The following is a 27,898-nucleotide window of genomic DNA, read 5'->3' on the forward strand; positions in this document are numbered from 1 at the left end:
TATGAGCATGTATGCATAGAGGGAACGATATTCCCAAAAGAAATGCTGTGGCTGCACAGCGGTAGTTCCTGCAGCTAATAAGACTAGCTGGACAGAGCAAACTCTCCAAGATATTATGCAAAAGATGTGCTTGCATTGATATTGCAGGAAAACTGTAGCAATGGCACAGACACCCTACAGTACATATGTAAAGATAAGCATGTTTGTTCTGTGACAGTGCATATAAATTGCAATATATTTGATGTCAAATAATTTAACCAAGGCAGGAGGTACAGAACTGAATCAAGAACATTTGCGATGTTTGTGCGGTCTGAATTTGATGTACATACACTGCAGAATACAGTGCAAAATACTAATTACTACACTTCGTTTCCTAGGCCACCACCCTTCTATTCTGTTATTATAAATAGGTAGTTAGCATAATTTTATTTAAAGGGAAACAAAAATTGCTAGTTCAATTCAGATCATCAATGCAAAGAGTTGGTACAGATTTCCTTCAGCATCCTCATTGTTGGAGACTAATAATAAACATTGAGCTGCTCATTGTGCTATATTTCTCATTACTCATACAGTACTGTACATGCATTTGGCACATAGTTAATGTATGGCCTCACAATATTGATTAAATTATATATAAATATATGGTATGTATTGTGTTGGTATAGCACTATGCTAATATGAGGAAATCCAACAGCTGAGCAAATTTTGTAAGAGCTCTGACAGAGAGTATTAAGTGAATATTGTGTGACAAAACTTAAATATAGTATTTTGTACGTAATGATGCTCAGTGCTGCACACTCTGTCCATGTACATGACTACTGTATATGAAGTCACACACCAAAACAAATATGTGTTTGTGTGACTACCTATCAGTACTGAAATCTAAGTATTGTTACCAGAATGGTTATCCAGTTGTACATGCTTTGTTTAATATCATCATGAATAATGGTCTGATATTAAGCATTATCTATTAATGAGATTACAATTAATCAAAGCACTCAATTCTTTGTCAAGTTATGGTTTATATAGTATATAAATGTTTGGATGATACTAACATATGTACTTATAAAGGGACAATTTTCTGTTCAATCTGGATCTACCATTCAATACAAGGGAAATCAGAAACAAGGGCTGTGGCAAAGAAACATCTCCAACAGTAGGGTTGTTAGTAAGAAATGTCATTAGTTGGGAGACAAAATCAGCTTCACATACTGAGACTGACAACAACCCAATCATCCTTCCTTTCTGTCAGTCTCTGAGATCAATTTTATAGAGGGAAAAAAGCAATTACCTCTGTAAGCAGCCATGGGTATTTCTGAGCCAGTTCCGTCCAATCTGTATCCTGAGTAACAACAGCACATGGACTCTCAGCCAAGGATTTACTTTTAACAAACTTCCGAAGTAGGTCTTTACCTGCAGCCTCTCGTATAGCTTTGGCAGACATTTTAACACCTACAAATGTAGAGTCAAAAGTTCAATTAAGGTTTTATTGAAACTAAAGCTGACTGGCATGGCATGATTTTCACTTTCTCATATGAAACTTACAAACTTACCATCAGCAAGAATACATGAAAATAAGCACATTTATTAATTGTCTTTAAATCCTGTAACATTTCAACAGTCCCTTGAGAAACGTTGAAGAGTTCGTTCTCATCTAGGCATTAGTGCTGATAGTCATAATCGATTTATTGCCAGTAGTCGCGATTACACTTTGGAAGTTTGATTAATCGCGCTCAAAACCTAAGTTGTGATTACTCAACTACAAGCTAGCATTACACACAAGCTGCTTTTGAAACATAGCCTAACCTATGAAAAACATTACTAAAGCAGTAGAACTGTGCTGTGTTTAAAAATTGGCAAGCTCCTGCTCTGGTTAGATTCATGCGTTTACTTGTCAGTAATACGATTGTTCTGCAGTGCATCATTAAGTCCTAGCAATGTTTGATTATTGCACATAATCACAAATTCGTAAATTATTAATCCTTCATGATTGCCAAAAGTATTTGTAATTTCTTCAAACATGTTTACAATAACTTCATTACTAACCTGGTTCACATTTATCGGATGTCTGATTGAGTGTGTTGATTGCGGTGTAGTTTAATTTGAATACATGTGCAAAATATGTGCAGGCCAGCTATCACGCTAGGCTAGAGCCTTACCTAGAAAACTCTTGCATACTAATCATCACACCCCTACAAGGTGTTACATAGATCTATTCTTTGTTAGCTCTTATTAGTGCTCGAAGTAGTTGTAGTAGCCTCGTAGATTCATTCGAAAGTTTCTGATTTACTATGAAGGATTTTAAGAAATGTTGTAGATTGAAAGTTGTTGACAGTTTTAGTTTGGTAGATGTTTTAACATGATTTAGACACCACACGTTAAGACACGAAAGAATAAATAAGACAATAAAGTGCACCATGGAGAAAGATTTGTTTTGACTGCATCTCTGCAATGTAAAAATGACAGTGATGATGTTATAACTGCAGACCTGTCAACTCTCCCGGTTTTACCGGGAGACTCCCGATTTTTACCTGAATCTCCCGGCCTCCTGGTTTCATATTCTATTCTCCCGGTTTTTTAATGTTTCATCACTTGCGAAATTTCTGAAAATAGCCAACAGTTAGTCCTATGCCTATCGCGTAATAAGTGTAATCTTAAAATAGATTGATTGTTTACAAACACGTTACGACTGACACAGTGCTGTGCGGGACTCTCAACCAATAGCAGGCTGCTTTGTCAGTTCTCAGACTTCGCCCAATGTCGTTATTGTACGTTAGCCTTGGTCGAGTCCTGAATACAGTACAGTAGTACGGCGTGCACTGTGCATATGCCATGGTGCACAAGTTTAATAAACACAAGTTGTCACTTGTTTGTATATGCGGCGTAACTTATGTGTGCAGTTCGCATGTAGGCTACTTGTATACGACAAAAAACAGTTAAGTTCTATGCCGGCACACACTTTACCTGCCTCCTCTTCGATGCTAGGTGAATCCACGTCTTAAACTACGATATAAGAAACGTCTGTTTCAAACATCTCACTAATTCTTTCGCCGACTTTAATCCCTATTCATTGAGCACAATAGCATAACCTGCATATAAACTTGTACAAGGATTATACGAGATGTCTACGCGGCAATTTGTTTGTCAACGAGTTTATACGTGATTATACTTGTCTATACGTCTTTATACGATCTTGTGCGCGTACACATGTCCAGTTATACATGAGCGGTACTGTAGACTATTTATTTAGGAGTGTTTATATAATATCAGTTGAAATTACCAACCTCCCTATTTTCCCCTTATTCTCCCGGTTTTTTGGCCCTGAAAAATGTTATTCTCCCTATTTTGGGGTCAAACAGGTTGAAAGGTCTGTAACTGTAACCAATAATAGCGAGTTGAGCTATGCGATTAATCGACTACAAAGTACAAAAGAAGAGTCGACAACTTTCAGCACTAATGGGCATTTGGCTACATGGGCCAAATTAAAATGAAAAAAAATCATAACAAAATTATGCCATCAGCAGGGATGGGCTAAGTTACAAAGAGTTGGGTTAAATAAATACAAAAATGAACAATTTTTGCATACAGTTGACATAGCTAACTAAACCTGTTAAGTGACATTACTTAATGTAAGTAATAAAATCTTTTGGGATATTGTACTTTGCCTTCAAAGGAACACTTCCACATTGTGAAAATTTGCTAGCTTTCAGTACCATTGATGATTGCAATACATGATATGACATCCACTGGCAATGGTAATGAGCAGATTAGGCCAACTCAAAATTTTAGGTAAGAAGGCCTAGCCTATTTGCAGTAGTTCTGCTAAAGCCTTGTGAAGCGAAACTTTGACTAGCTTGGTTGGCAATACATTTCGGTTGCAGTCGCCTGCCACGTTCGCCTTAAACTGCGTACATAAGTTTATTAACAGTTCTGTCGCACCACTATTGATCTCTTACCTTTACGTAGCTGGGTTTTTTTGGTCAGTAGGTCTTGCAAACAGTTTCACAATTTCACAGAAAGTAGTAATACTAATAGTTCACTGAAACGTTAACGAGAAGTCTTCGCTCTCCGATCCTCAGCCCGTCTGTTGAGCATGCATGTAACGAGTGATCTGTGCTATCATCAAGTGTGTACACGACAATGATACTTCATGGTTGCTGCATCAGACGATAATCAGCTGTTCTTTCATCGGACGACAAAAAGTGCGGGGCGCCATCACTAGATAGTTAAATGGGCATCGAAATTCGGATAGTGGCATCATAGAAATGTATAGGGAAAAAATGTGTACCGGCACTTCCATTGTACGCAAATCGGCATGTCTTGGTATTTTGCGGTAAAATAACAATCTCTTGAAAAACCAGCTTCTCTACTACACATAAACTGGTGAATAATCTAGAGAAAGTGGCGGCAAATCCGTGGTACAGGGCCCGCTCGCCCTCAATTTTGAAGTGCCACTTTTCATAATTAACAAGAACTGTCCCTCATTATTTTTTTTTGGGGGGGGGGGGGTGGGGGGGGGGGTTCGAGGGAGCGCCTAACTTGCAAAACATTGTTCATTCCCAATAGGGTTCATTCATCTATTTTTAATGCGGTGTAGATCGACTTCGAGGCCGACTAGCAACTTTTTGAAACCGACTTCAGTGATTGCAGAACGTTTCGAAAAGTAACCCCCACCACCACCTAAAAGGAAATGGGAATACGGGGATGGCCGAAGTCACCGGAAGCATTTGTAGAAGAAATGTCAGAAGGAGGATTAGCTCTCAAATTCTATGGAATGTAGCCGGAAACTGCATCGTGTTAAGATATATCGTGTTCTCTCGTAGTATGTATATATATCCCCCGAAAGCTTGATCATCAAGTGATATATCTTGTCGTGAAGCTACTATAAACACGAAAAAACATGTCAAAAAGAGGCCAAATACAGTTCTCTAAACTGTTTTCCAAGCCATGCATATGGTCATCCAGGGGACTTCAGCTGCAGCATTTGCAGATATTATTTGGTTCTCTTGAAGTGATTTGTAAGTATTTAGTTTCCGCTGAATGTATTTCAAAGTCCCGGGATTGAAGCCCCGCGATTCGGACGCTGTATCATTTTGTTATCTATAATATTACTCATATCTGGGAAATGTAAGGAAGGAAGAGGAGAAAGATTTTTCTTTTATTTTTTCACCTCTTACGTTCAAAATTGTAAGACCACGCTAAAGTTCGGCTCCAATTTCGAGACCAAATTGGCATCGATCTGAGATCGACTTGTGCTTTTCACTGGGGTGACCCCCCCCCCCCCACTCCCCTACCCGTTGCACTCGTACCGGTATGTATGCTGCTGGTCAAACGCAACGTGTACAATATTCAAACCAATCAAAACATTTTGTCTATTTGAAACGATTATGTCAGCAACAACTGAAATGTTGGTATGTTACTAATACAATGTTACATCACTGGGGACAGCAGACTCAACATACATTGCTTCAAGTCACGTGTGTACAAAGATGGAAATGTCAAGGGTCAGTTCACCCAAGGAAGTTGATCTCGAGGCAGGGGATCCGGCCAGTCATGATCACCTTATGGCACCCCATTACCGTTAGAGTATAAATGGACTAAGGGGAGTACACACACTGTATTAAGGACACTATGCTATGGTCCGTCTTCAGCTTTAAATTTGGTATCCAGGTGAAGTTCACACGGTGACGGTAGCGTACTGTATCATTGTAAATATGTAAAAGTAAGTGGGCCTGACGTTTCGATCCTAGCAGGATCTTCTTCAGAGGCTGAATGAAGAAGATCCTGATAGGGTGAAGGAAGAACATGAATGGAGAAGATCCTGCTAGGATCGAAACGTCAGGCCTACTTGCTTTTACACAGTCTCTTACACAGGTTTTTTAGTGGATAAGCAGTTTGCTAACAGTTTTGTTTTATTTTAAATATCTAGGTCTGAGTTCAAGTTACTTAAATGACCGCATGGTATCATAATGTACTATGTTACTGACGACAGATCAAATCCAAACAATGAGGTATAACACTATAGACCTACTTGAGGTATTTACATTCTTCTTGTGTAATCGATATAGTGATTGCAGATGATTGCTTTCAAGAGGAACTATCGATTTACTAATCCCACATAGCCTGGTCTGAATAGATTACTTTTCCCTACATACATGGCCCTGTACATATATCAAACACTACACGTCACTCTATGCAAGTACATGGTATGGTGAATCACACGGTGTAGAGGTGCAAGGTGGTAAACTTAGTAACCACGTAGAATATATAAACATCAACAAACTTGTAAACATATAGTTGTAAATAACCGTTCTGTGTAGGAAGGGAAGAAGAAAGTTAACGCATATAGACATATAGTCACTTTCTAATACCAAAAATAGATAAAAAAAAACAAGAAAAGGTGGTAACATTTCCGACAGTTCTTGTTGGATGCGGACAGTTTGTTTAGCCGAGATTACAACTCCAAAACCGGATAGCGAAGACAAGTTACCCGAGACAGACGGTCTTACGCTTTGTGGAATTTCGATGGATGTCATTAAATTGTAATGAAATTTCCATATAAGAGAGAGAAACACTTTTCTTCTGAGGAAATAAATTGGTAAAACCTAATCGCTTATCATTCCAAATCTGCAACGTGTTGGATATATGATCGACCTGTGGCTATATTGTTTTGATACAAAGGACACCTTTTGAGGCATAATGGGAGGCAAAGCTTCCAAGACATCTCCAACCCTCGATAGCGAGGGTAAAAATGGAGCTTGTATAGGAGAGAAAGATAACCATCCACAAATTCGAGTTGAATCAGATCCCGGGAATGTAAGTAACCGGGATCAAGTGATCCCAAAGCCAGCGGCTCCACATCCCAGACGCCCAACTCTAGTGAAGAAATCTACAGTATTGGATGCGATGTTCATTGCAGGAGAGGATCTTCCAAGAAATCATCGATTGTCACCCATCAGAACCAGCAAGCCGGGAATATCTGGAAAACAAGCCGAACTGCAGGGTGCCCTTGGGGGTTCTGCTAGGTCTATCTTATCGGAGACAAGTTGGCACAGCGACAACAGCTCCCTATACCAAATCAAGTATCAGAATTATGAATATCCATTTGAAAATGTAGTATTCGAAGGGGGTGGAGTTAAAGGCCTTGCATACGCAGGCGCTATTAGGGTAAGTAATGATCATGCATTTAAAGGTTAGAGCTTCACATAAAACTCACATAGTCAGTTGATTATTTAAATTACGTGAATATATTGTATTTATGCAAATGTGTAATATGAAAACTTGAAAACTGTGGGCATTTGCAAATTACATATTTATTGTAGAAGAAACAAAGACATACGCGCCATGAACATGGGCCCTGAGCATGCAGCTTCCGTTTCACTTTGAATGGAGGGGGGGGGGGGAGGGGGTGGCAAGAGTATGTTTCTGGTCCTCGTTTATGTAACGAGTGATGATGCACGCCATGGCAAAACATAAAATAAATTTAATAAGGGGAGGTCGGTGGATCCATGAGAAGAGATGGTTAATATGGGCGCTGTGATCCGTGGTCTCGACATAAACAATAGACCTATGTGATATGCAATTATCCCTGCATGGAGGAACCGACCAACTGAATCTATGGAGAATCTTTAGAGAAAAACGTCCCAGTGCAGGAATAAATAGTTCAATATATTATCCAACTTCTTTTCTCTTTTCTTTCGGGGTTTCAAGGAGCTAGAAAATATTGGTGTTTGGCAGAATGTGAAACGTTTCTCAGGGACGAGTGCTGGAAGTATGTGGGCTGCTTTAGCTGCTCTCGGTTATAACTCATACGAAGTTGAGGACTTTCTAAGACAAGACCTAAAATCGCAATTTTTGGGTAAGTCCTGAGTTGGGTAAGTTAGGTGAAAGACGTAACTCTTTGCGTTACGGTTAGGTTACGGTTAGGTGGAAGACGTAACTCTTTTGTCTCGTCATCTCGTCACCATCACATCGATGCTAAGAGCACGACCACAAGTTTAGTTTAGTAGAAAAAAAGGATCAGGAGGGACACTCAAGTCCCCATCAAGGACCCTATAGGAGAGGAAAAAAGCTGAACACAAACACTCAGACCCGATTACAATTCTTATAGTGCTTGTCTAAAGCATTCTTAAGCCCATTGACACTACTCGCAAGTACAACTTTCTCAGGCAAACCGTTCCACTCATTCACAACCCTATTAGAAAAAAGTTATGCCGAATATTAATCCTACTTTGTGACTTTTGCAGTTTAAGACAATGACCTCTGGTACAACTACTATTAGCTAACATGAAAAAGGCAGTGAAGGATAAATTGTCAAAACCATACACAATCTTGAAAACCTGAATCAAGTCCCCACGTAACCTCCTAAGCTCCAGTGTGGTGAGATTCAACAGTTGTAACCGCCTATAATAAGGAACACTCTTTAATTTAAGGAACTAATCATCCTAGTAGCCCATCACAGATACGAGGATCCATTCCTTGACTTGTACTCCCCTCGTTTGCAATATTATATTAAAGGAACGATTATACCTAGTTAATTCGTGAATTTTTAAGCGACATTGCCGCCTACGCTCAATGTTTTGTTATATATATATATATATATATATATATATATATATATATATATATATATATATATATATATATATATATATATATATATATATATATATATATATATATATATATATCTATATATATATATATATATATATATATATATATATATATATATATATATATATATATATATACATTTTTTTATTAGATGCCAGTTGTGGTTATTGCAGCATCTTACCAAATTTGAAGAAGCATTTTGGATGGCATCCTGGTAGGAAAATCTTCAGATGGTTTGGAAAAGTTATCGAGGCAAAGACAGGCGGCGATGCCAACATAACATTCAAAGAGTTATACGACTGGTATGGAAAAGAGCTATGTGTGGTAGTTACCAACGTAAACATGATGGATGCCGAGTATTGCCATGTAAAAACCACGCCATCGCTTCCCATCAGGACCGCTGTAAGGATGTCGATGGCAATACCAGGTAAGTTTCAAAAGAGTAGAAGGAAACTATATGGACAAAGAAACATATCCAGTTATGAAACATTTAAACACAAAAGTTGAGCATACCGTTCCAACATGTGAAGAAGAACAAAAGAACAAGAATTTGATCTTCTAAACTTGCAAAATGAGAATGTGATCTTGCAAGTTAATAACCCTCAAGTAATCTCCGGCCAGTGAACCAGATCATACAAAGATGAGCTTCACGCCCTCACTATTTTATAAAAGTCGTTCATTTTATTCTTTTTACTTCTTTATCTTGTCTTCAACATGCTAATAGTTACGGTAATCAAGAAGTGGTTATTGCATCAAGGATATAGCCTAAATAACGTTATTTCTTATTCGTTGAACACAGCGACTAATTTTGTCCGGTTTGATTTTGATTGATAGGACTGTTTGGAGCTGTGAAATACAAACGCTATGGCCGGACAGACGTCTATGTTGATGGGGGTGTCCTGTGTAATTATCCTATTCACTGTTTCGATGGTATGTGACAAACTCTACTCCTGTCCTAGATAACTTTTTTTTCTCATTCAGCCCGTCATATTGACTTCATCATCAAATGTACAAAGCTCTGCTATATAATGAATATGCTGATTGTAAGAACGCAAGATCCTCCCACAGAACAAATAATTGTTACTATTTCAACTGTTTTTGAACATGGAGATATTAACTGGTTTAGTACGCACTTCTCGTCATAAAATGGTTCCCTTTTCGGCAAAATGTTGCCGAACTCCAAGTTGAACAGAACATTGTTGTCAGGATTACTACTCGTATTCCGAAGAGATAGCACATAACACCTGTACTGAGGAATCTTCACTGGCTTCCAATTAAGCGGCGTATTGATTTTAAGGTCTTGCTGATGATCTACAAAGCACTGAACAACATGTCTCCACAATACATCCGGGACATGCTTGTCGATCATAGACCTTCTAGACAGCTTCGTTCGACATCTCTCGATCTTTTACATGAACCTCGTTCAAAACTCAATCAGCAGGCATTACATTTTTGTAAAGCGCATTGAGCATTTTATATGAAAATTGCGCTATATTAAATGTTAATTTTATTAATGTAGTTTATTTCTATTTTCATACTTCCGTAACATTATTATTTATGTTGTGCATGTTACGTATTCGTTCATTAACCTAAATCAGGGTACGTTTGACAGGATGCACTACTGGTTGGTACAGGACAAATTGTTTCTATTGGAACATGATGACTCTCTCTGAGAGGGAGGGGAGAGGGGTTGGGGTGTGATAGAACGGTAATCGCAACATCATTTTGTACGGTGTGCCCGAAGCCAAGGAGGTAAACGTACTATAAAAGGATCGTGGCAATATTTTCCGCAAAAAAAAATCGATCCTGCGCCCTGTGGTAATGTTGGCTTATGTAATAAGAGGCTTTACCGAAATCTACCGAGGACTGCCTTCGTAAGTCATATGTCATCATGATCTCTTATGCTCACCAGTACTATTGGCCGTCAGGCCAACTTACTTTTACACATTCTCTTACACGGGATCTCTAGTGGATAAGTAGTTTTCTAACAGTTTTATTTTATTTTGTTATTCAGTAATACTATGAATATATAGTAGATTAAACTACTTTGTGCTGAAACGTTGTTGCTATTTTAGCATATAGGGGAATAATGTAGTGTGTGTATTTCTTAATATCCATATCTTTTGCAAAGCGGTGGTGGCATTCTCTGAAATATCAAATATGTTTCTTTGTAGGATGGTGGCTGTCCATGAAAAGACAAGATAGTTTTCTTTGCCGATTGAAGCCTCTTCATGACTTACCTCATCTTTGGGAGAAAGAAGAGAGATTTGGTGACTATAACGAAAAGACGATTGGGATGGTTCTAGTGAGTCCTCATACCTAACCTTAGTTTAGTTAAGGTGACTATTACGACCAGACGATTGGGATGGTTCTAGTGAGTCCTCATACCTAACCTTAGTTTAGTTAACGTGACTATAACGACAAGACGATTGGGATGGTTCTAGTGAGTCCTCATACCTAACATTAGTTTAGTTAAGGTGACTATTACGACCAGAGGATTGGGATGGTTCTAGTGAGTCCTCATACCTAACCTTAGTTTAGTTAAGGTGACTATAACGACAAGACGATTGGGATGGTTCTAGTGAGTCCTCATACCTAACATTAGTTTAGTTAAGGTGACTAAAACGACCAGAGGATTGGGATGGTTCTAGTGAGTCCTCATACCTAACCTTAGTTTAGTTAAGGTGACTATAACGACCAGAGGATTGGGATGGTTCTAGTGAGTCCTCATACCTAACATTAGTTTAGTTAACGTGACTATAACGACAAGACGATTGGGATGGTTCTAGTGAGTCCTCATACCTAACCTTAGTTTAGTTAAGGTGGCTATAACGACAAGACGATTGGGATGGTTCTAGTGAGTCCTCATACCTAACCTTAGTTTAGTTAAGGTGACTATTACGACCAGAGGATTGGGATGGTTCTAGTGAGTCCTCATACCTAACCTTAGTTTAGTTAAGGTGGCTATAACGACAAGACGATTGGGATGGTTCTAGTGAGTCCTCATACCTAACCTTAGTTTAGTTAAGGTGGCTATTACGACCAGAGGATTGGGATGGTTCTAGTGAGTCCTCATACCTAACCTTAGTTTAGTTAAGGCAGGGTTGTCCAACCTACGGCCTGCGGGCCACAGTCCGGCCCGCTGCAGGGTTGCGTCCGGCCCGCCAGAGATGCTCTACGGTGTAAAATTTAGTGAGCAGATTTATTGATAACAATTTGAAGCTATATAATCAATCATTCGAACCTTCTGGGTCCAAAAATCTGCATACAGGTCAGTTTGTGTGACACTCTCTCAGCGGAGGGGGGGGGGGGGGAGGGTACCGGCTGGACTTTATTCATCTGTTTTATCAGGAAGGAAAATAAGTCAGTGCACTCCGCGCGCAGTGCTCACATTTTGTTGCCTTGGGCTTCGCGCAAAAAAAATGAATAATCGAGCGAAGGGTTCATGCGGCCCCCTCCTTCATCATAATCCTTCCATGTGGCCCTCTTCTGCAATAGATTGGACAACCCTGAGTTAAGGTGACTATAACGAAAAGACGATTGGGATGGTTCTAGTGAGTCCTCATACCTAACCTTAGTTTAGTTAAGGTGACTATTACGACCAGACGATTGGGATGGTTCTAGTGAGTCCTCATACCTAACATTAGTTTAGTTAAGGTGACTAAAACGACCAGAGGATTGGGATGGTTCTAGAGAGTCCTCATACCTAACCTTAGTTTAGTTAAGTTGACTATAACGACAAGACGATTGGGATGGTTCTAGTGAGTCCTCATACCTAACCTTAGTTTAGTTAAGTTGACTATACGACAAGACGATTGGGATGGTTCTAGTGAGTCCTCATACCTAACCTTAGTTTAGTTAAGGTGACTATAACGACAAGACGATTGGGATGGTTCTAGTGAGTCCTCATACCTAACATTAGTTTAGTTAAGGTGACTATTACGACCAGACGATTGGGATGGTTCTAGTGAGTCCTCATACCTAACCTTAGTTTAGTTAAGTTGAGAGACCCAAGGATCAGGAAGCCTTACGGTACACCCTATCCGTGTTTATGTACTGATTGCGTGTAATTAAAGAATGAATTGCATGTCATGTTATTTATGTGTGTTTCACCTTGCTTTTCATCTAAATTCATACTTCAGTCGAACAGTGTGAATTAAAGCTGACCATGGTTGACTCATATAACCATTCAATCAATACAACCTTATATAAGAATGACACAATTATTGATTCCACAGTATTCCAGCGATGATCAAGACCTGATGGTTAATAAGATGGAGAAGCTATATAATAATGAACCACCGAATAGACCAATCACTAAACTATCACAGTAAGGCCATCTACTGAATTATCTCTGACAAACTCATATACCTCTGTAAGACCAATCACTAAACTATCACAGTAAGGCCATCTACTAAATTATCTCTGACACACTCATATACCTCTGTAAGACCAATCACTAAACTATCACAGTAAGGCCATCTACTAAATTATCTCTGACAAACTCATATACCTCTGTAAGACCAATCACTAAACTATCACAGTAAGGCCATCTACTAAATTATCTCTGACCCACTCATATACCTCTGTAAGACCAATCACTAAACTATCACAATAAGGCCACCTACTAAATTATCTCTGACCCACTCATATACCTCTGTAAGACTAACTAACCTATCTCAGTATTCAGACCAGCGACTAAAATATTCGGCTATCGGCTTCGGCTATCTCATCAAGAGCACCAACTTAACTATCTCTGTTTTAAGAGCAGCTCTGAAATGCCTGTAAGCCTACCCAATTAGCTATATCTATAAGACCATAAATTATATATGCGATGCCCTCCTTAAATTTTCCCTGTATTAAGACTCTTTAAGACCATTTCTACTATCTCTGTAAGTCTCAAACTAAGGATTTCAACTAAACTATAAGACCAGCAACTTATCTGTCTGTAAGTCTATATATGTATAAGACCTGAGCACCCAGATAACTCTGTAAGACCACTAACTATGTATATCGCAGTTAATATCAAAATAATTATTTAGAACAATTATAAAGGTATGTGCAACTATGAGTATTCTGAATGTACTATGCTGCCTTTGCCTTGCAACAGGGAAAGACACGAAAAGAAAGCATTGCAGGAACAAGCAGCAATGGAACATGCTCAGGTGGTGGAAGCTTTCGAAATATTCTTTAAAGTTCTAGATGAAAGCCAACTCGACCAAGATGCGTCCATCACTAGAAAAGAGCTTGAGCAGGCATTTACAAAGGTATGCATATGCACACTACATCCGAACTATTTTAAAAGTACGTATCACTGGCCCAGAGGTAACCTTGTGGCAAAGTTACGGAACGGGAGGTGGGCTGAGGGCAAGATTTCTAAAACAGGACAACAAAGTTACTGCAATCGATTGATCCGATATAAAACACAGGGTGGCTAAATAAATGGTTTTACTTTCTGTGAATGAATTTACTGATTACCTTGTACTTTACAGGTTCTGTATTTACGATTCTGAACATATAATTCTCTTTGAGTGAGTTTACTGGTTAAGGAAATCTTTAATTTCTGACCATATTTATGTTATCATTACAATAAGTTATTGATTAACATGCAGTCCTCCTGTATAGGTTATTTCAGTTTACTAATAGGAGTTAATTTGATTTCTAATCATTGATTATCCTCAGAGTGAGTTTACTGATCAACATGCAATGTTACTTTTTGGAGGAAACTACACAATTGCTGAGGTCTTTGACTACCTGGATCTGAATCATGACAATGAGGTAATGTCAAATATGAAATTATGAATATTCATGGTATATTATCCAATAAACTATTGGAACACAATCATAAATTTTGCAAATTCCAGAAAATGTCGGAAACAATGTACAACAATATTTATGGGCATGTTGCAGTCAAAGCAGTCTGATCACAGGTACCTTATCATAAGCATACATTATTCCCCTCCCCCCCACACACTCCCCTCATCTATGATGTATTTCCTTGTGTGGACAACATTCTATGTTTTGTTTTGCTCTCTACTTAGATAAACTTTAATGAACTGCAGGCTTTTGCTGAGCGTAAAGGAGTGGGTATTCAGAATATGTTTCAAGGTTATGACAGACGGGAGATTGGTTCTGTGGTAGACTTCCTGCGGGCTGTACAGGATACAATGCTTATCAATGTTAAACGAGTCTTCATGACGGTAAGTATGTCACGCAATACATATACAGATGTACAATACAAATCATACAGAACAGACCACATATTACTCACCAGATGGACCATACAGTAAACACCTGTACAGGAAGATTACACAGTGCACACCACACAGGAAAGACAAGACAAACCACATATGTGCAGACCATACAGTACAGACCATTGAATACACACTGTATAGAACGTACAGGAAGATTACACAGTGCACACCACACAGGAAAGACAAGACAAACCACATATGTGCAGACCATACAGTACAGACCATTGAATACACACTGTATAGAACGTACAGGAAGATAACACAGTGCACACCACACAGGAAAGACAAGACAAACCACATATGTGCAGACCATACAGTACAGACCATTGAATACACACTGTATAGAACGTTCAGGAAGATAACACAGTGCACACCACACAGGAAAGACAAGACAAACCACATATGTGCAGACCATACAGTATAGACCATTCAGCATAGACATACAGTGGTTAACGCCGGTGCCTTCCAATCAAAAGTCCCTGGTTCGAGTCACTCCAAGATTAATGTGTGTCGTACAGTAACAGAGATGTTGACAATTCATAATCATGGACGTTAAATATGAATGTAAGAGACTGACTTCGGGCAACTTGCGGCTTTGATAAGCCAATGAGGTTTGTTAGCAAGTTCCTGCTTGCAGGAGGTATAAAAAAAAATACACATGACACATATATCGCACAGACCACACAGTACAGATATATAGCACAGACCACATAGCACAGACCCCAAGGATTGATATACAGTGCAGACAATACTCTGTAGACCATAAAATACACACGACACCAGACATGACAGATATACAATACACACCACACCGTGCAGACCACACATGATAGATATACAATACACACCACACCATACACACCAGACATGACAGATATACAATACACACCACACCGTGCAGACCACACATGATAGATATATACACAAAGACCATGCAGTACAGACCACAAAGCATTGACAGACAATACTGTGCAGTCCATATGATACACACCACACTGTGCAGACCACACATGACCGATAAACATGCTGACCATACAGTGCAGACCACACTGTACAGACAACAAAGGATGGACATAAAGTGTAGGCGATACAATGCGCATCACACCGTACAGACCATACATGACCGATATCCAACACTGACCACGCAGTACAGATCTTCAATCCTATAGAATACATCTTAATACGTCTTAAATCTTCTTGCCCCTTCACTTTGAAATATGCTCTTTTTTCAGGAGCTTGACATTAACCGTACAATTGGTATTGATACGCACTACATTGGAACTACTGACTGGGAGATGGAGGAGGAAGATAAGACTTTCCTAGTAGAGGTAGAGAGCTCTTTGTTTTTCCTTTGAGTTAAATTGTCAGGGAGAGGAGGTGGTAGTTGTAGATAGTCATACATGTAGAAGTCATACAAGCAATACAGCAGCCCTAGGAAGAGCAATTCATTCATCTGTTCTCGTTCTTGTGTTCTGTTTACAGCAAGGAGCGAGAGCAACCAGATCATTTTTACGCCAGTACGTGAAGAAGAATGATCCACCACTTAAAGGTGCTCATCGTATAGACTCAGATGCCCTCACAAAACCATTACATGCTTGACAGAGTGATGCTTGGCACTGTGATGCTTGACACCCTGATGCTTGACAGAGTGAGGCTTGACACTGTGATGCTTGACAGAATCATGCTTGACACAGTGATGCTTGATACTGTGATGTTTGACAATGGTGGTTGACACAGTGATACTTGACACAGTGATGCTTGACATTGTGATGCTTGATATTGTGATACTTGGCAGTGATGCTTGACACAATGATGCTTGACACTGGTGTTTGACACAGTGATGCTTGAGCATTGATACTTGACACAGTAATGCTTGACACAGTGATGCTTGACACTGTGATGCTTGACACTGTGATGCTTGACACTGTGATGCTTGACATTGTGATACTTGGCAGTGATGCTTGACACAATGATGCTTGACACTGGTGTTTGACACAGTGATGCTTGGGCATTGATACTTGACACAGTAATGCTTGACACAGTGATGCTTGACACTGATACTTGACATTGTGATACTTGGCAGTGATGCTTGACACAATGATGCTTGACACTGGTGTTTGACACAGTGATGCTTGGGCATTGATACTTGACACAGTAATGCTTGACACAGTGATGCTTGACAGAGTGATGCTTGACACTGTGATGCTTGACACAGTGATGCTTGACACTGTGATGCTTGACACAGTGATGCTTGACACTTGTGTTTTGACACAGTGATGCTTGGGACAGTGATACTTGACAAAGTAATGCTTGACAGAGTGATGCTTGACAGAGTGAGGCTTGACACTATGATACTTGATGCATTGAAGCTTGTCAGTGATGCTTGTCAGTGATGCTTGGCACTGTGATGCTTGACACAGTGATGCTTGACATTGTTATTAATATGCAGGGTTTGCCTGGTAGGCTGGTAGATATTTAATGTTATCATTGTGACATTTGTTCTGCATGATGTATGTCTGCCCAATGTTGTTGATCATTGTTTCCAGGGTTTCCAGGGTATAAGTTTAGTTACATCTTAATGATTACACTGCCTTTTGGTAGGGATGAGGGTGAGCTGTGGTAAGGTGCTTAATTATTTTACTTGAAGCTGGACTACTGGAGCTTATGACACACTTGGTTTGCAATTCAGAAATAATCTATGATAAGATTTTATACCAAGCTATGCAACCTTTTTAAGTTCAATGTAACTGCTGTCAATAACACAGAAACAAAACTAATAGAATATAACATCAAAGAAAAATATGCTTTTTTCTAGATAGTGTATTTGGTACAATGTTATACATTTGAAACAAAATATATGACTATTTCAACTATTTTTTTTAACTATAAAGAAAAAAAATCTTGTAATAATTGTGTGAAAGGAAGTTTATATCAATGTGTTCAATGTTCTTACACAAGACAATTTCAAAGTGGAGTCCTTGACATGACTGTGTAAATGCTTTGCTGTTCCACCCAATCACATCATTTCTCCTATCTGACATTTGTTATTGTCAGAGCAAAATACAAAATCAACAGAAGGTGTTTATATAGAAGTCCTATCTAGTGCAAAACTTGACAAGCTGCAGTGTCAGACTGCAGACCATAACGGTACCGTGAGTTCATCACTAGCAGTATGTACTAGTATGTACTAGAATGTACAATTTCGTTTGTACTTATTGCAGAAGAGAGCTATTGAAATTGAATTTCCAAGTTTCAATTCAAACTACTATTTTACAAACACATCTGTATGCAAGTATATCCAGCTTGTTCCCATGTTTGTGAGCAATTTCATTAGTTAATCACCCAACACATCTGTATGTAAGTTCATCCAGCTTGTTCCCATGTTTGTGAACACTTTCATTAGTCAATCACCCAACACATCTATATGTAAGTTCATCCAGCTTGTTCCCATGCCTGTGAACACTTTCATTAGTCAATCACCCAACACATCTATATGTAAGTTCATCCAGCTTGTTCCCATGCCTGTGAACACTTTCATTAGTCAATCACCCAACACATCTGTAAGTTCATCCAGCTTGTTCACATGCCTGTGAACACTTTCATTAGTCAATCACCCAACACACCTGTAAGTTCATCCAGCTTGTTCACATGCCTGTGAACACTTTCATTAGTCAATCACCCAACACATCTATATGTAAGTTGATCCAGCTTGTTCCCATGTTTGTGAGCAATTCATTAGTCAATCACCCAACATATCTGTATGTGAGTTCATCCAGCCTGTTCACATGCTTGTGAGCATTTTCATGTGATTGTGTTACTTTGATTCAAAGAACTCTAAACAATACAGATCCACACATTAAGACCAATATGGCAGTGTGTTCTGTAGAAATGTTGGAGAGACCAATTGCAAAATGATTTTTGTGTACATTTGATCGGATCACAACTATCATGAACATAGATTCCTAGCTTAAAGTTATTTAACAGCCCACCATTTCACGAACCTAGCAACATTTGAATTTGTTCATCCAATCACATAAATGGTTATACTGGTTGGGTAAACAACTAAACTACTTCTCAAACATTTACCTGGAGCTATCACCTCCTCAGGTTTGATTAAGCATATAACTATCTGCACAACATGAAAACATGTAAGAAACAAATTACCGTCTTGCACAGCCAAAAATGCTCATCCAAAAATGTGGACACATTTATAACAAGAGTTGGCCAAGCTGGGGTGACACTATTAGACAATTAACATGAAAGGAATGAATTTAAATCCTTGTGCGTGTCATTTCACAGAAGAGATCCGACTATTGATCAAATACTTCTTGCTTTGTACCTAATCACAATGTTAATGGTATATTTAGTATTTTGCTTTGAAACTTAAGCTTCATATGTATTTCTTTCTTTGATTAAATAAGACTTGCTACAGTATTCAGTAGTTTTCACATTTTCTATTAATTTTGATAAAACATGACATCATCCTTGATTTTTTAATACTTTTCACCTATGCAAGACATCTGTGACACAGTTTGTCATTATAATAAAATATGCTTCAAACAAAAGTCTGAAATATATAAAGCATCTCTTAAATTGTTGTCTTTGATGTAATTGATTCTTACACTAACCTGATTTACAATCCTTGCCATTAAACAGAAGCAACCTAGAATGAGGGAACAGCTGTAATCTGTAAATGAAACAGGTCAGTTAATTAGCTGAGTCAAATACCTTCCCACATTCCCTCCTAATATTCAACCTTCGGTAGGAAACTTTCGTCTGTTACTAAGGGTTACCACTTCCTTCCAGATTGTCTTTAGTTTCTTCTCTCAAAGTCAGGCACTGATCAATTCTTTAAACATTTCATTGCATTTGACACTGCCATCAACATTCTCATGGCATTATGGGTATGAAAGCCACATTACTTGATATGTACAATATTAACCTAAGCACATCACAAGGCACTACTATTTAGTAAATTTACTATTATTAGGCCACTTTGTAGGCTGTTTGTTTGTGTCTCAAAAAAACTAATTCAAGACTAATTTTGTCCATAATACAAGAGCATCCTGAATGCATTCTTATTAAAGGTTACAGTTTTTTTTTAATTTTTTTTTATCTAAGTTAATATATACTTTTCCAAGGAAAATTCTGAGATCTATCTACTATAGTATTTTATTTTTTCATCTATCGTAAGTTTGGTCTGGTACTTTCAATACTAATCTTAATAAGCTTGTCATTCTCCAAAAACGGGCTGTGAGGCACATAACGTCTTCAGCTCCACGTGATAATACCAGTCATTTATTCACCTCCTTAAACATGCTCAAATTCACTGATCTCATTTCTTTAAATGTTCTGACGTTTACTTATCATGCTATGAACAATCTGCTTCCAAATTCTTTTGCTAGATTTTATACAATTGGCCACTCTATTCACAATTATAATACTAGACAAGCTGGTCATTTGCGTGCTTCTTTTTATCGTAATTCAAAGAGCATGCAAAGCCTCCGTAATCGATCTATTTCTTTGTGGAACAATCTTCCGATTAACTTGAAATCTTATACTTCTGTGGCTTCGTTCAGGCGACATCTGAAATATTACTATGAAAGCCTTATTGATTGTATCCGTTGTAAGGGGTGGGAGTAGGTGGTGGTGGTTGGGGGGGGGTAGTGTTATTTGTCTGATGTGTTAAGGTTATCTGTTTTTGTTTTTTTTGTGGGGGGTTCTTTTCTTCTTTTTTTTAGGTGTTAAGGTTTTCCATTTTCTTTGATGGGAGTACTCTATTTGATTAAGCCCACAAGGGTTTCTTAGTTTACTTCCTTTCACATATTTGCTTATTTGCAGTTATATTGTCTTGTTCACCTTGTATTACTATGTGTTAAAACAATAAATTAAATCAAATCAATCAAATCAGTTTAGCCTTTGCAGGATCACAATGGATTAAAAGAACCCACAAATGACTGACATGTTTCAGTTAGATCAGTTAGAAGTAGTACTATTACCAACATTTTCAATTACAGTTAGACTGGTTGCTTAGTTAATTTTACAACTAGAAATCTAATTTGCTGTAGGTTATATTATACTAGTGATTGATTCAGATTGCATGGACAAACTTGAACACAGAGGGCGCAATAACATCTGACACTTTGGAAAATAATACTGATTGGATGAAAATTTGTGGAATGTTTCTGATCAGGTTCTTCACTTTTGAAATCATGTACATTGCATGATAATAAATAGCAAATGCAGGCAGGAGAAGGAACATTGTTTTTATTTCTTCTTGAAAAGTTTTCATTCAAAATATCTTTTGTCTACTGCATAATAGTGATAATACACTTGGCTTCAAACCTTGTGATTCATATTTCCTGCTTCAAACCTAGAGATTCATATTTCCTGCTCCAAACCTTGTGATACATATTTCCTGCTTCAGACCTAGAGATTCATATTTCCTGCTCCAAACCTTGTGATTCATATTGTCTGCTTCAAACCATGTGATTCATATTTCATGCTTCAAACCTAGAGATTCATATTTCCTGCTCCAAACCTTGTGATTCATATTGTCTGCTTCAAACCATGTAATTCATACTTCCTGCTTCAAAGCTTGTGAATCATATTTCCTGCTTCAAACCTAGAGATACATATAACCTACTTCAAACCTTGTGATTCATATTTCCTGCTCCAAACCTTGTGATTCATATTTCCTGCTTCAAACCTTGTGATTCATATTTCCTGCTCCAAACCTAGAGATTCATATTTCCTGCTTCAAACCTTGTGATACATATTTCCTGCTTCAAACCTAGAGATTCATATTGTCTGCTTCAAACCATGTGATTCATATTTCATGCTTCAAACCTAGAGATTCATATTTCCTGCTCCAAACCTTGTGATTCATATTGTCTGCTTCAAACCATGTAATTCATACTTCCTGCTTCAAAGCTTGTGAATCATATTTCCTGCTTCAAACCTAGAGATACATATAACCTACTTCAAACCTTGTGATTCATATTTCCTGCTCCAAACCTTGTGATTCATATTTCCTGCTTCAAACCTTGTGATTCATATTTCCTGCTCCAAACCTAGAGATTCATATTTCCTGCTTCAAACCTTGTGATTCAAATTTCCTGCTCCAAACCTAGAGATTCATATTATTTCCTGCTTCAAACCTTGCGATTCAAATTTCCTGCTTCAAACCTTGTGATACATATTTCCTGCTTCAAACCTAGAGATACATATTTCCTGCTTCAAACCTTGTGATTCATATTGTCTGCTTCAAACCATGTGATTCATATTTCCTGCTTCAAAGCTTGTGAATCATATTTCCTGCTTCAAACCTTGCGATTCATATTTCCTGCTTCAAACCATGTGATTCAGGGTGTCTTTGTAGTCTCCTTGTGTTCTCCTATGTGGCTCTCAAACGTTCTCTGCAAAACAATAACATGAAAAGGAGAAATGAATAAAAAAGATTAATCCACATCATTAAATAAGACAGATCATGCACAAGATATAATAAATAGATAATACATATCATTAAAAAGGAAAGGCAATGCATAGGATATATAGTAAAACGATTATTTCCCTTGCTTCTTACAAACCTTCTGCAAATGTTAGTTTTGTGGATGGAGGGGGGAGGGGCGGTTGGTACTGGTAATAAATACTGTAGTTGGTTTGTCTTGCAACTACTTTACAGGTTATTTCTTGAGACACTTCTAGCAACTTGGATGGCCAAGAGACAACATTTTAAGCACAGAAAGATGTAAGCTTATCATGTGATCAAGTCATGTGATCAAGTCAAGAACATACCTGTACCATCTTTCATCAACAGCTACGTTGACTGGGCTAACTTTTCCATACTTTTTGTGGCATCTTTAAGCTTCCCAACCATATCCTGCAGACAAAGTAGATATATGCTCAATATAAAATATTTCAATCTGCTAGTTGCATGTGATTAGAAATTGATATATAGAGTTATACAACCTCTTCCCAGTAGATTCAGTCATATAACTAGTGAAGTATTCTATATCAATACTATAACAAACGTGCAATTAACTAATCAGTCATACCAGATAACAACAGGAAATGTTACAAATTCTTACACTAAAAGGAGGCTTGGCAGTAGGTAGTGGAGGCTTGGTGGTAACATGTGCTCTTAACATGAATATGCATTAACAGAGGCATATGGTGTTAAATGAAAACAAACACCAACATCTGAGAAAGGTTGGAGGGGAGAGGGAGAGGTAAGCCTGTACCCTTCCGCCAAATAACTTAATGATTCCTTGCCACATTCTGTATGAGAACATTCAACACACAACACAAGATTTCAAGTGTTGGTTGACCAAAAACAGACTTCAAGTGATCAGCAAAAGATTCTTGCACTAATATAGCCCTAAAACTCCTACCTAACAAGTAAGAAATTCATCAGCAGCCATTTTACGGTTATTGGAGTACAAGGTTTCAGAGTTTGACCTCTATTAATGTCAACCAAGGGGGATTTATATGACAAGTTGAAACTGCAATCAAGAGGTACTTTTTGAGTTCACATGTTTACAAAGTTTTCAGACTTTTACATCTGTTGACCTCAATGACTTTTACATCCACCAGTTCCAATAGGGTTCTTGTATTCATCAAGGTGCATCCACATACCATATACTGTATAAAGTCCATTGACCATGTACAGCTTTTGACTAACATGTGTTTACAAGCCAAGGTGTCACACACACATACAAACATGCCATCACCATCACAGTGTATATATAAACTGTAGTGTTATTGTACTCAATAAGTTGCATCCAAACACCAAATACTGTATGAAGTCCATCAACCACATACTTTGACTACATATGTTTCAAGCCAAGGTGTCACTAACACATATACATACATGCCATCACATTGTTCCCATTTACCTTTGACACAAATTATAAACTGTTGCCATTGACCAGGAAGCTAGATGAAACAAAACCAACCTGTAACTGTTCAATGGAGCAAGAAAACTGGATGTTCTTGACACCTTGTTGGTCTCCAGCCTCTGTCTTTAAAGTGATCATATAAACTGGCTCATTCATCTTATCTAAATGATTGTTCTGTAAAAGAAAACAAACACATACTGAATACTGACCAGTAATAGAATATAATTTGTTTCAAGACAAACCATCAATTTTAATTAAAATATATAAACATTTATCAGTTGTCATCTTCAATATCTTTTTACACTTTGCATATAATTAACATTGTCAGATAATAATCAAGTCTGATAGCACATAATAAAATTAAGGGTACTGTGACAGTACATGTATAATAAAATCAAGGGGTACTGTGATAGCACATAATAAAATTAAGGGGTACTGTGATGGTACTGTGATAGCACATAATAAAATTAAGGGTACTGTGATAGCACATAATAAAATTAAGGGTACTGTGATAGTACATATTAAAATTTAGGGGTACTGTGATAGCACATAATAAAATTAAGGGGTACTGTGATGGTACTGTGATAACACATAATAAAATTAAGTACTGTGATAGTACATATTAAAATTTAGGGCTACTGTGATAGCACATTATAAAATTAAGGGTACTGTGATGGTACCGTGATAGCACATAATAAAATTAAGGGTATTGTGATAGTACATATTAAAATTTAGGGGTACTGTGACAGTACATGTATCATAAAATTAAGGGGTACTGACTACTGAGTTAGTAGTACATAATAAAATTAAGTGGTACTGTGATGGTACATAATAAAATTAAGGGGTATATACTGACTACTGAGTTAGTAGTACATAATAAAATTAAGTGGTACTGTGATGGTACATAATAAGATTAAAGGGTACTGTGATAGTACATAAAATGAAGGGTACTGAGATGCTACATTATCAAATTAAGGGTACTGTGATAGTACATCATAAAATTAAGGGGTATTATATGCCGACAAATTAATATTGAAAAGCTGTGCAGTTGATGTCTTCTATCAATCACCAAAAAAGGCAAATATGAGTGGCTACTTTGTGCTAACTTGAAGAAAGCAAAACCTCAAGAAGTATAAAAGAAAAATTAAAAAGTGGATTTGTGGATTGGATGTTATGAGATATAGAGGTAGATTCCTCCACAGTCATTACAGATCAATCAACATATGCACCACTGATAAGCACTTACTGTAAGTCATGGCTAAGAAATTATTAAGTTCTAGTTTGTAGCATTGTCTTGAACATGTCTGAATTTAAAAACTGAAGAAGTAGTAAGTTCTTTTAGCAAGCATGTCTTAGTAATTTAAAATAATTAAAATGACTCTCAAGCACTCATTGGCTGCTGCTGTACCTTTAAGAAGTAGTCTAACCGCCAATCAACATCCACTACGTGCCTGAACTGTGTACCAATATTACTGAGTAAAGCTCTCAACTCTGGCTTAGCAGACTCAAAGGCCTTGGAGAAAGCTTCTATCCTATCTGGAGCAAACTTACAATCTTCCAGGACAGCACTAAAAATAAGAAACAAATAGACTCTCATATTATGAATGACATTAAGGAGTGTTAGCTCAGTGGTTAACGCCGGTGCCTTTCAATCATAAGGTCCCGAGTTTGAGTCACTCCAAGATTAATGTACGTCGTCCAGTTACAAAGTTGTTGACAATTCATAATCATGGACGTTAAATATGAATCTAAGAGACTGACTTCTGTCAGTTTGCGGCTTTGATTAGCCAATGATGGCTTCTTGGTGAGTTCCTGCTTGCAGGAGGATCTAAAATACATACATTATTGATTTCCTATAGCAAAATTACAAATGTAACTTGGTTTTTATGAATCAGATATTGTAAGGGAAAAATCATGAACACTTCCTACAAAAGATTTCTAATGAATGATTTCTTCATCATTCAAATCACAATTCTGGTTTTAGCTCCTAAATGCCCTATTCTAGGTGGATTTAGAAATCATAATTATGGCTTAAACTCCTAAATTCCCTATTTCAGGTGGATTTAGAAATCTGAATATAGTTGTTGACGTTAGCATCAATGGCAAAATGAACCCATAAACTGGTAGAATTATATTTAAGAAACTCAAGTAATTATATCAGTTAAGCACATACTACTCAAAGCTTACTAATTCAGAGCAGAATGACTTTACATTTCTTTCGCCCTTCTCCAAAAAGTGATGTTAAGAATTTACCTCAAAAGTTTACATTACTTACCAATTTGTCTTTAAATTTTCAAAGTGACCAACATTTCAATCTTTATTGCAAACTTCCTCTACAGAATCTCTCTCATGCTAGAGAAATCAACTACTGCAGTTTTAGTGAAATACCTACCATAACACATTAAATTAAATTAGATTAAATTGGCTTACCTGACATTTGATCGGTCAGCATCATGTTTTGCTGCTTCTAATACTAATGTGTAAAGTGCTGCGTATGCTTGTTTAAACACAGCAGCATTCAATCCTGGGACAGGCTTACCTATAGAGTTCAATCAGAATAATCAAATATTAAACCAAAAGTGGGATATTATCAAGTTTTTGTTATGCAATTTTTTACAAGCTTTAATAACATGATACTTTTTAATCATGGATTGAGGTACTTTTTCTAAAGTGTAATACAAATACAATAAATTACCCAAAGTAGAACCTTGAAATTTAACATGGAATAGGACATGTACGTATTATGACACAAATTGAAAAATTGCATGATTCTACCATGTAGCATCATAAATTACCCCAACTTGAAATTTGCTAACAAGTCTCAAATCTGTTTTTTTCTCTTTCTATTTTTCCCTTCTCTTTTGTGAAAAATATGGTGATATAGAGATTAATTTTCATTGTGACTAGTCATTTGTCATTCACATGGGTGAACTAAGTGAGATTTTCAAAATATAACACTGTAACAACCATCATGTTTCTCAAAAAGTCAAAATGAACATCAAAATAAAAATTATTCTGATTTTCTCAATTCATAGTGACTTGGAGCCATGACATCAGTTTCATGCAGGAACATTCAATGAAAATAACATTTTCAATCATTAAAATTTGTAACACCCATCACAGAGACTTCCAAAAGATAATAATCAGATACTATCAAGCTATGAGTCACGATACATGTGTTTTTGCATTGATTTTTAAATTATCTTAGCATCCTTGTGCTTCCAACTTGATACTTTTTTTTTCTTATTTGAGTACATCTCATCCAATACTACTGTTAACCACTATAATATTCAACACATCTATCTTAGTGTTCAAAATATAAGAAGGGAGTGATCAGAAGCTATCTCTAAAGTTTATCACAGGTCTGTATCATGGAGTTGACCATATAATTGTAGGAAATTAATTGACATACATGTAGTAAAAATTGCTAGTTAACATAACACAATAATCCAGCCCATTATGCTATTGTAATAGGATGGATTAGGGTTATGTGACCATATTTTGTCTAATGACTCTGGGACATGATGTTGACGTTGATTATCCCCCCTCCCCCCCCCCCCCGCCCCCTCTTTTCGCACCAGGCTAGGTAAGTGGGTTAATTTGTAATTGTACTGCATTCCACTAGGCCTAAGCTACATGTCACTCTTAAACGGATCTGTGCAATTTTAACTGCTGTCGATAAGGACGAGTGGGCTAAAAGTGTTGTTGAAAATGTACTTTACACTATGACATTAAAAAACGCAGCAACAAGATGCATAATTGTGTATGACACAGAACATGCGAACTTATTATAAAGTAGCAATTGTTTTCGCAAATCTAGTACCTGTATTCCAACACATATGCAAGACTAAAGACGTAGGCTAGCCTGAGCTTAAATAACGCTGATAAGGAAGTAATTATTTCACCTGTCAAAGCAATTTCGGAAGGTCCATCTGTATCACGACAGTCCTTTAAAACTCGTGATATGAGAGGATTGAAGCATTTATCTGAAACGTGGGCGGAATTACCAACTAACTGAAGACCTTCCAACACTTCACCTGAGAGCTCCATTACGCTACGCCTTTTCAATATATAACCAGAGAAGGGGTTATTTTATGCATATACCTCCTGCATAAACAATTTTGGCTA

The 27,898-nt window shown here is 37.5% G+C and overlaps 3 protein-coding genes across 6 annotated transcripts in view; 1 reads left to right on the forward strand and 2 right to left on the reverse strand.

Annotated features, from left to right (window-relative positions):
- Positions 1 to 4,143, reverse strand: part of LOC139958381 (ATP-citrate synthase-like) — a 33,539-nt gene extending 29,396 nt beyond the window's left edge. For both annotated transcript variants that reach the window (XM_071955409.1, XM_071955408.1), the window contains exons 1-2: positions 3,957 to 4,143; positions 1,292 to 1,452 (exon numbers count right to left, since the gene is read on the reverse strand). In XM_071955409.1, coding sequence (XP_071811510.1) covers positions 1,292 to 1,444 — 153 coding nt within the window. In that variant the 5' untranslated portion in view covers positions 1,445 to 1,452; positions 3,957 to 4,143. The remainder of the gene's footprint in view (positions 1 to 1,291; positions 1,453 to 3,956) is intronic.
- Positions 4,144 to 5,889: 1,746 nt separating this feature from the next.
- On the forward strand, positions 5,890 to 18,356 carry LOC139958553 (uncharacterized). Of its 2 annotated transcripts, XM_071955686.1 has the most exons (12): positions 5,890 to 7,167; positions 7,711 to 7,858; positions 8,768 to 9,043; positions 9,451 to 9,546; positions 10,791 to 10,886; positions 11,163 to 11,197; positions 12,855 to 12,946; positions 13,727 to 13,883; positions 14,299 to 14,394; positions 14,658 to 14,816; positions 16,103 to 16,198; positions 16,353 to 18,356. In XM_071955686.1, exons 1-12 carry the CDS (start codon positions 6,700 to 6,702, stop codon positions 16,467 to 16,469), a joined length of 1,836 nt encoding a protein of 611 aa, XP_071811787.1. In that variant the 5' UTR covers positions 5,890 to 6,699; the 3' UTR covers positions 16,470 to 18,356. The 2 variants fall into 2 exon arrangements, with proteins under 2 accessions (XP_071811787.1, XP_071811786.1); XM_071955685.1 differs by lacking the exon at positions 11,163 to 11,197 and having other exon boundaries at positions 5,896 to 7,167; positions 10,791 to 10,921.
- LOC139958554 (COMM domain-containing protein 3-like) lies at positions 17,673 to 27,851 on the reverse strand. Of its 2 annotated transcripts, XR_011789825.1 has the most exons (7): positions 27,676 to 27,851; positions 26,201 to 26,309; positions 25,179 to 25,338; positions 23,828 to 23,944; positions 22,668 to 22,752; positions 22,031 to 22,288; positions 17,673 to 21,971 (listed from the first exon to the last, which is right to left on the reverse strand). XR_011789825.1 is itself a non-coding variant. In XM_071955688.1 (6 exons), the coding sequence occupies exons 1-5, from the start codon at positions 27,818 to 27,820 to the stop codon at positions 22,690 to 22,692; spliced, it is 594 nt and encodes a 197-aa protein (XP_071811789.1). In that variant the 5' UTR covers positions 27,821 to 27,851; the 3' UTR covers positions 17,673 to 22,288; positions 22,668 to 22,689. The 2 variants fall into 2 exon arrangements, 1 of the variants encoding a protein (XP_071811789.1); XM_071955688.1 differs by having other exon boundaries at positions 17,673 to 22,288.
- Between the last annotated feature and the right edge of the window lie 47 nt (positions 27,852 to 27,898).

The sequence above is a fragment of the Apostichopus japonicus genome, chromosome 18 (genome assembly GCF_037975245.1).
Source record: "Apostichopus japonicus isolate 1M-3 chromosome 18, ASM3797524v1, whole genome shotgun sequence".
In the NCBI taxonomy this organism is placed as follows: domain Eukaryota; kingdom Metazoa; phylum Echinodermata; class Holothuroidea; order Aspidochirotida; family Stichopodidae; genus Apostichopus; species Apostichopus japonicus.

Coding starts and splice junctions, on each gene's coding strand:
- LOC139958554 (XM_071955688.1), bottom strand. CDS start 27,820: ATGGAGCTCTCAGGTGAAGTGTTGGAAGGTCTTCAGTTAGTTGGTAAT. Junction 25,339..26,200: donor GCTGACCGATCAAATGTCAG/GTAAGCCAATTT, acceptor TCTTATTTTTAG/TGCTGTCCTGGAAGATTGTA. Junction 22,753..23,827: donor GCTCCATTGAACAGTTACAG/GTTGGTTTTGTT, acceptor CTTTGTCTGCAG/GATATGGTTGGGAAGCTTAA.
- LOC139958553 (XM_071955686.1), top strand. CDS start 6,700: ATGGGAGGCAAAGCTTCCAAGACATCTCCAACCCTCGATAGCGAGGGT. Junction 7,859..8,767: donor CCTAAAATCGCAATTTTTGG/GTAAGTCCTGAG, acceptor TTTTTTTATTAG/ATGCCAGTTGTGGTTATTGC. Junction 16,199..16,352: donor ATAAGACTTTCCTAGTAGAG/GTAGAGAGCTCT, acceptor TTCTGTTTACAG/CAAGGAGCGAGAGCAACCAG.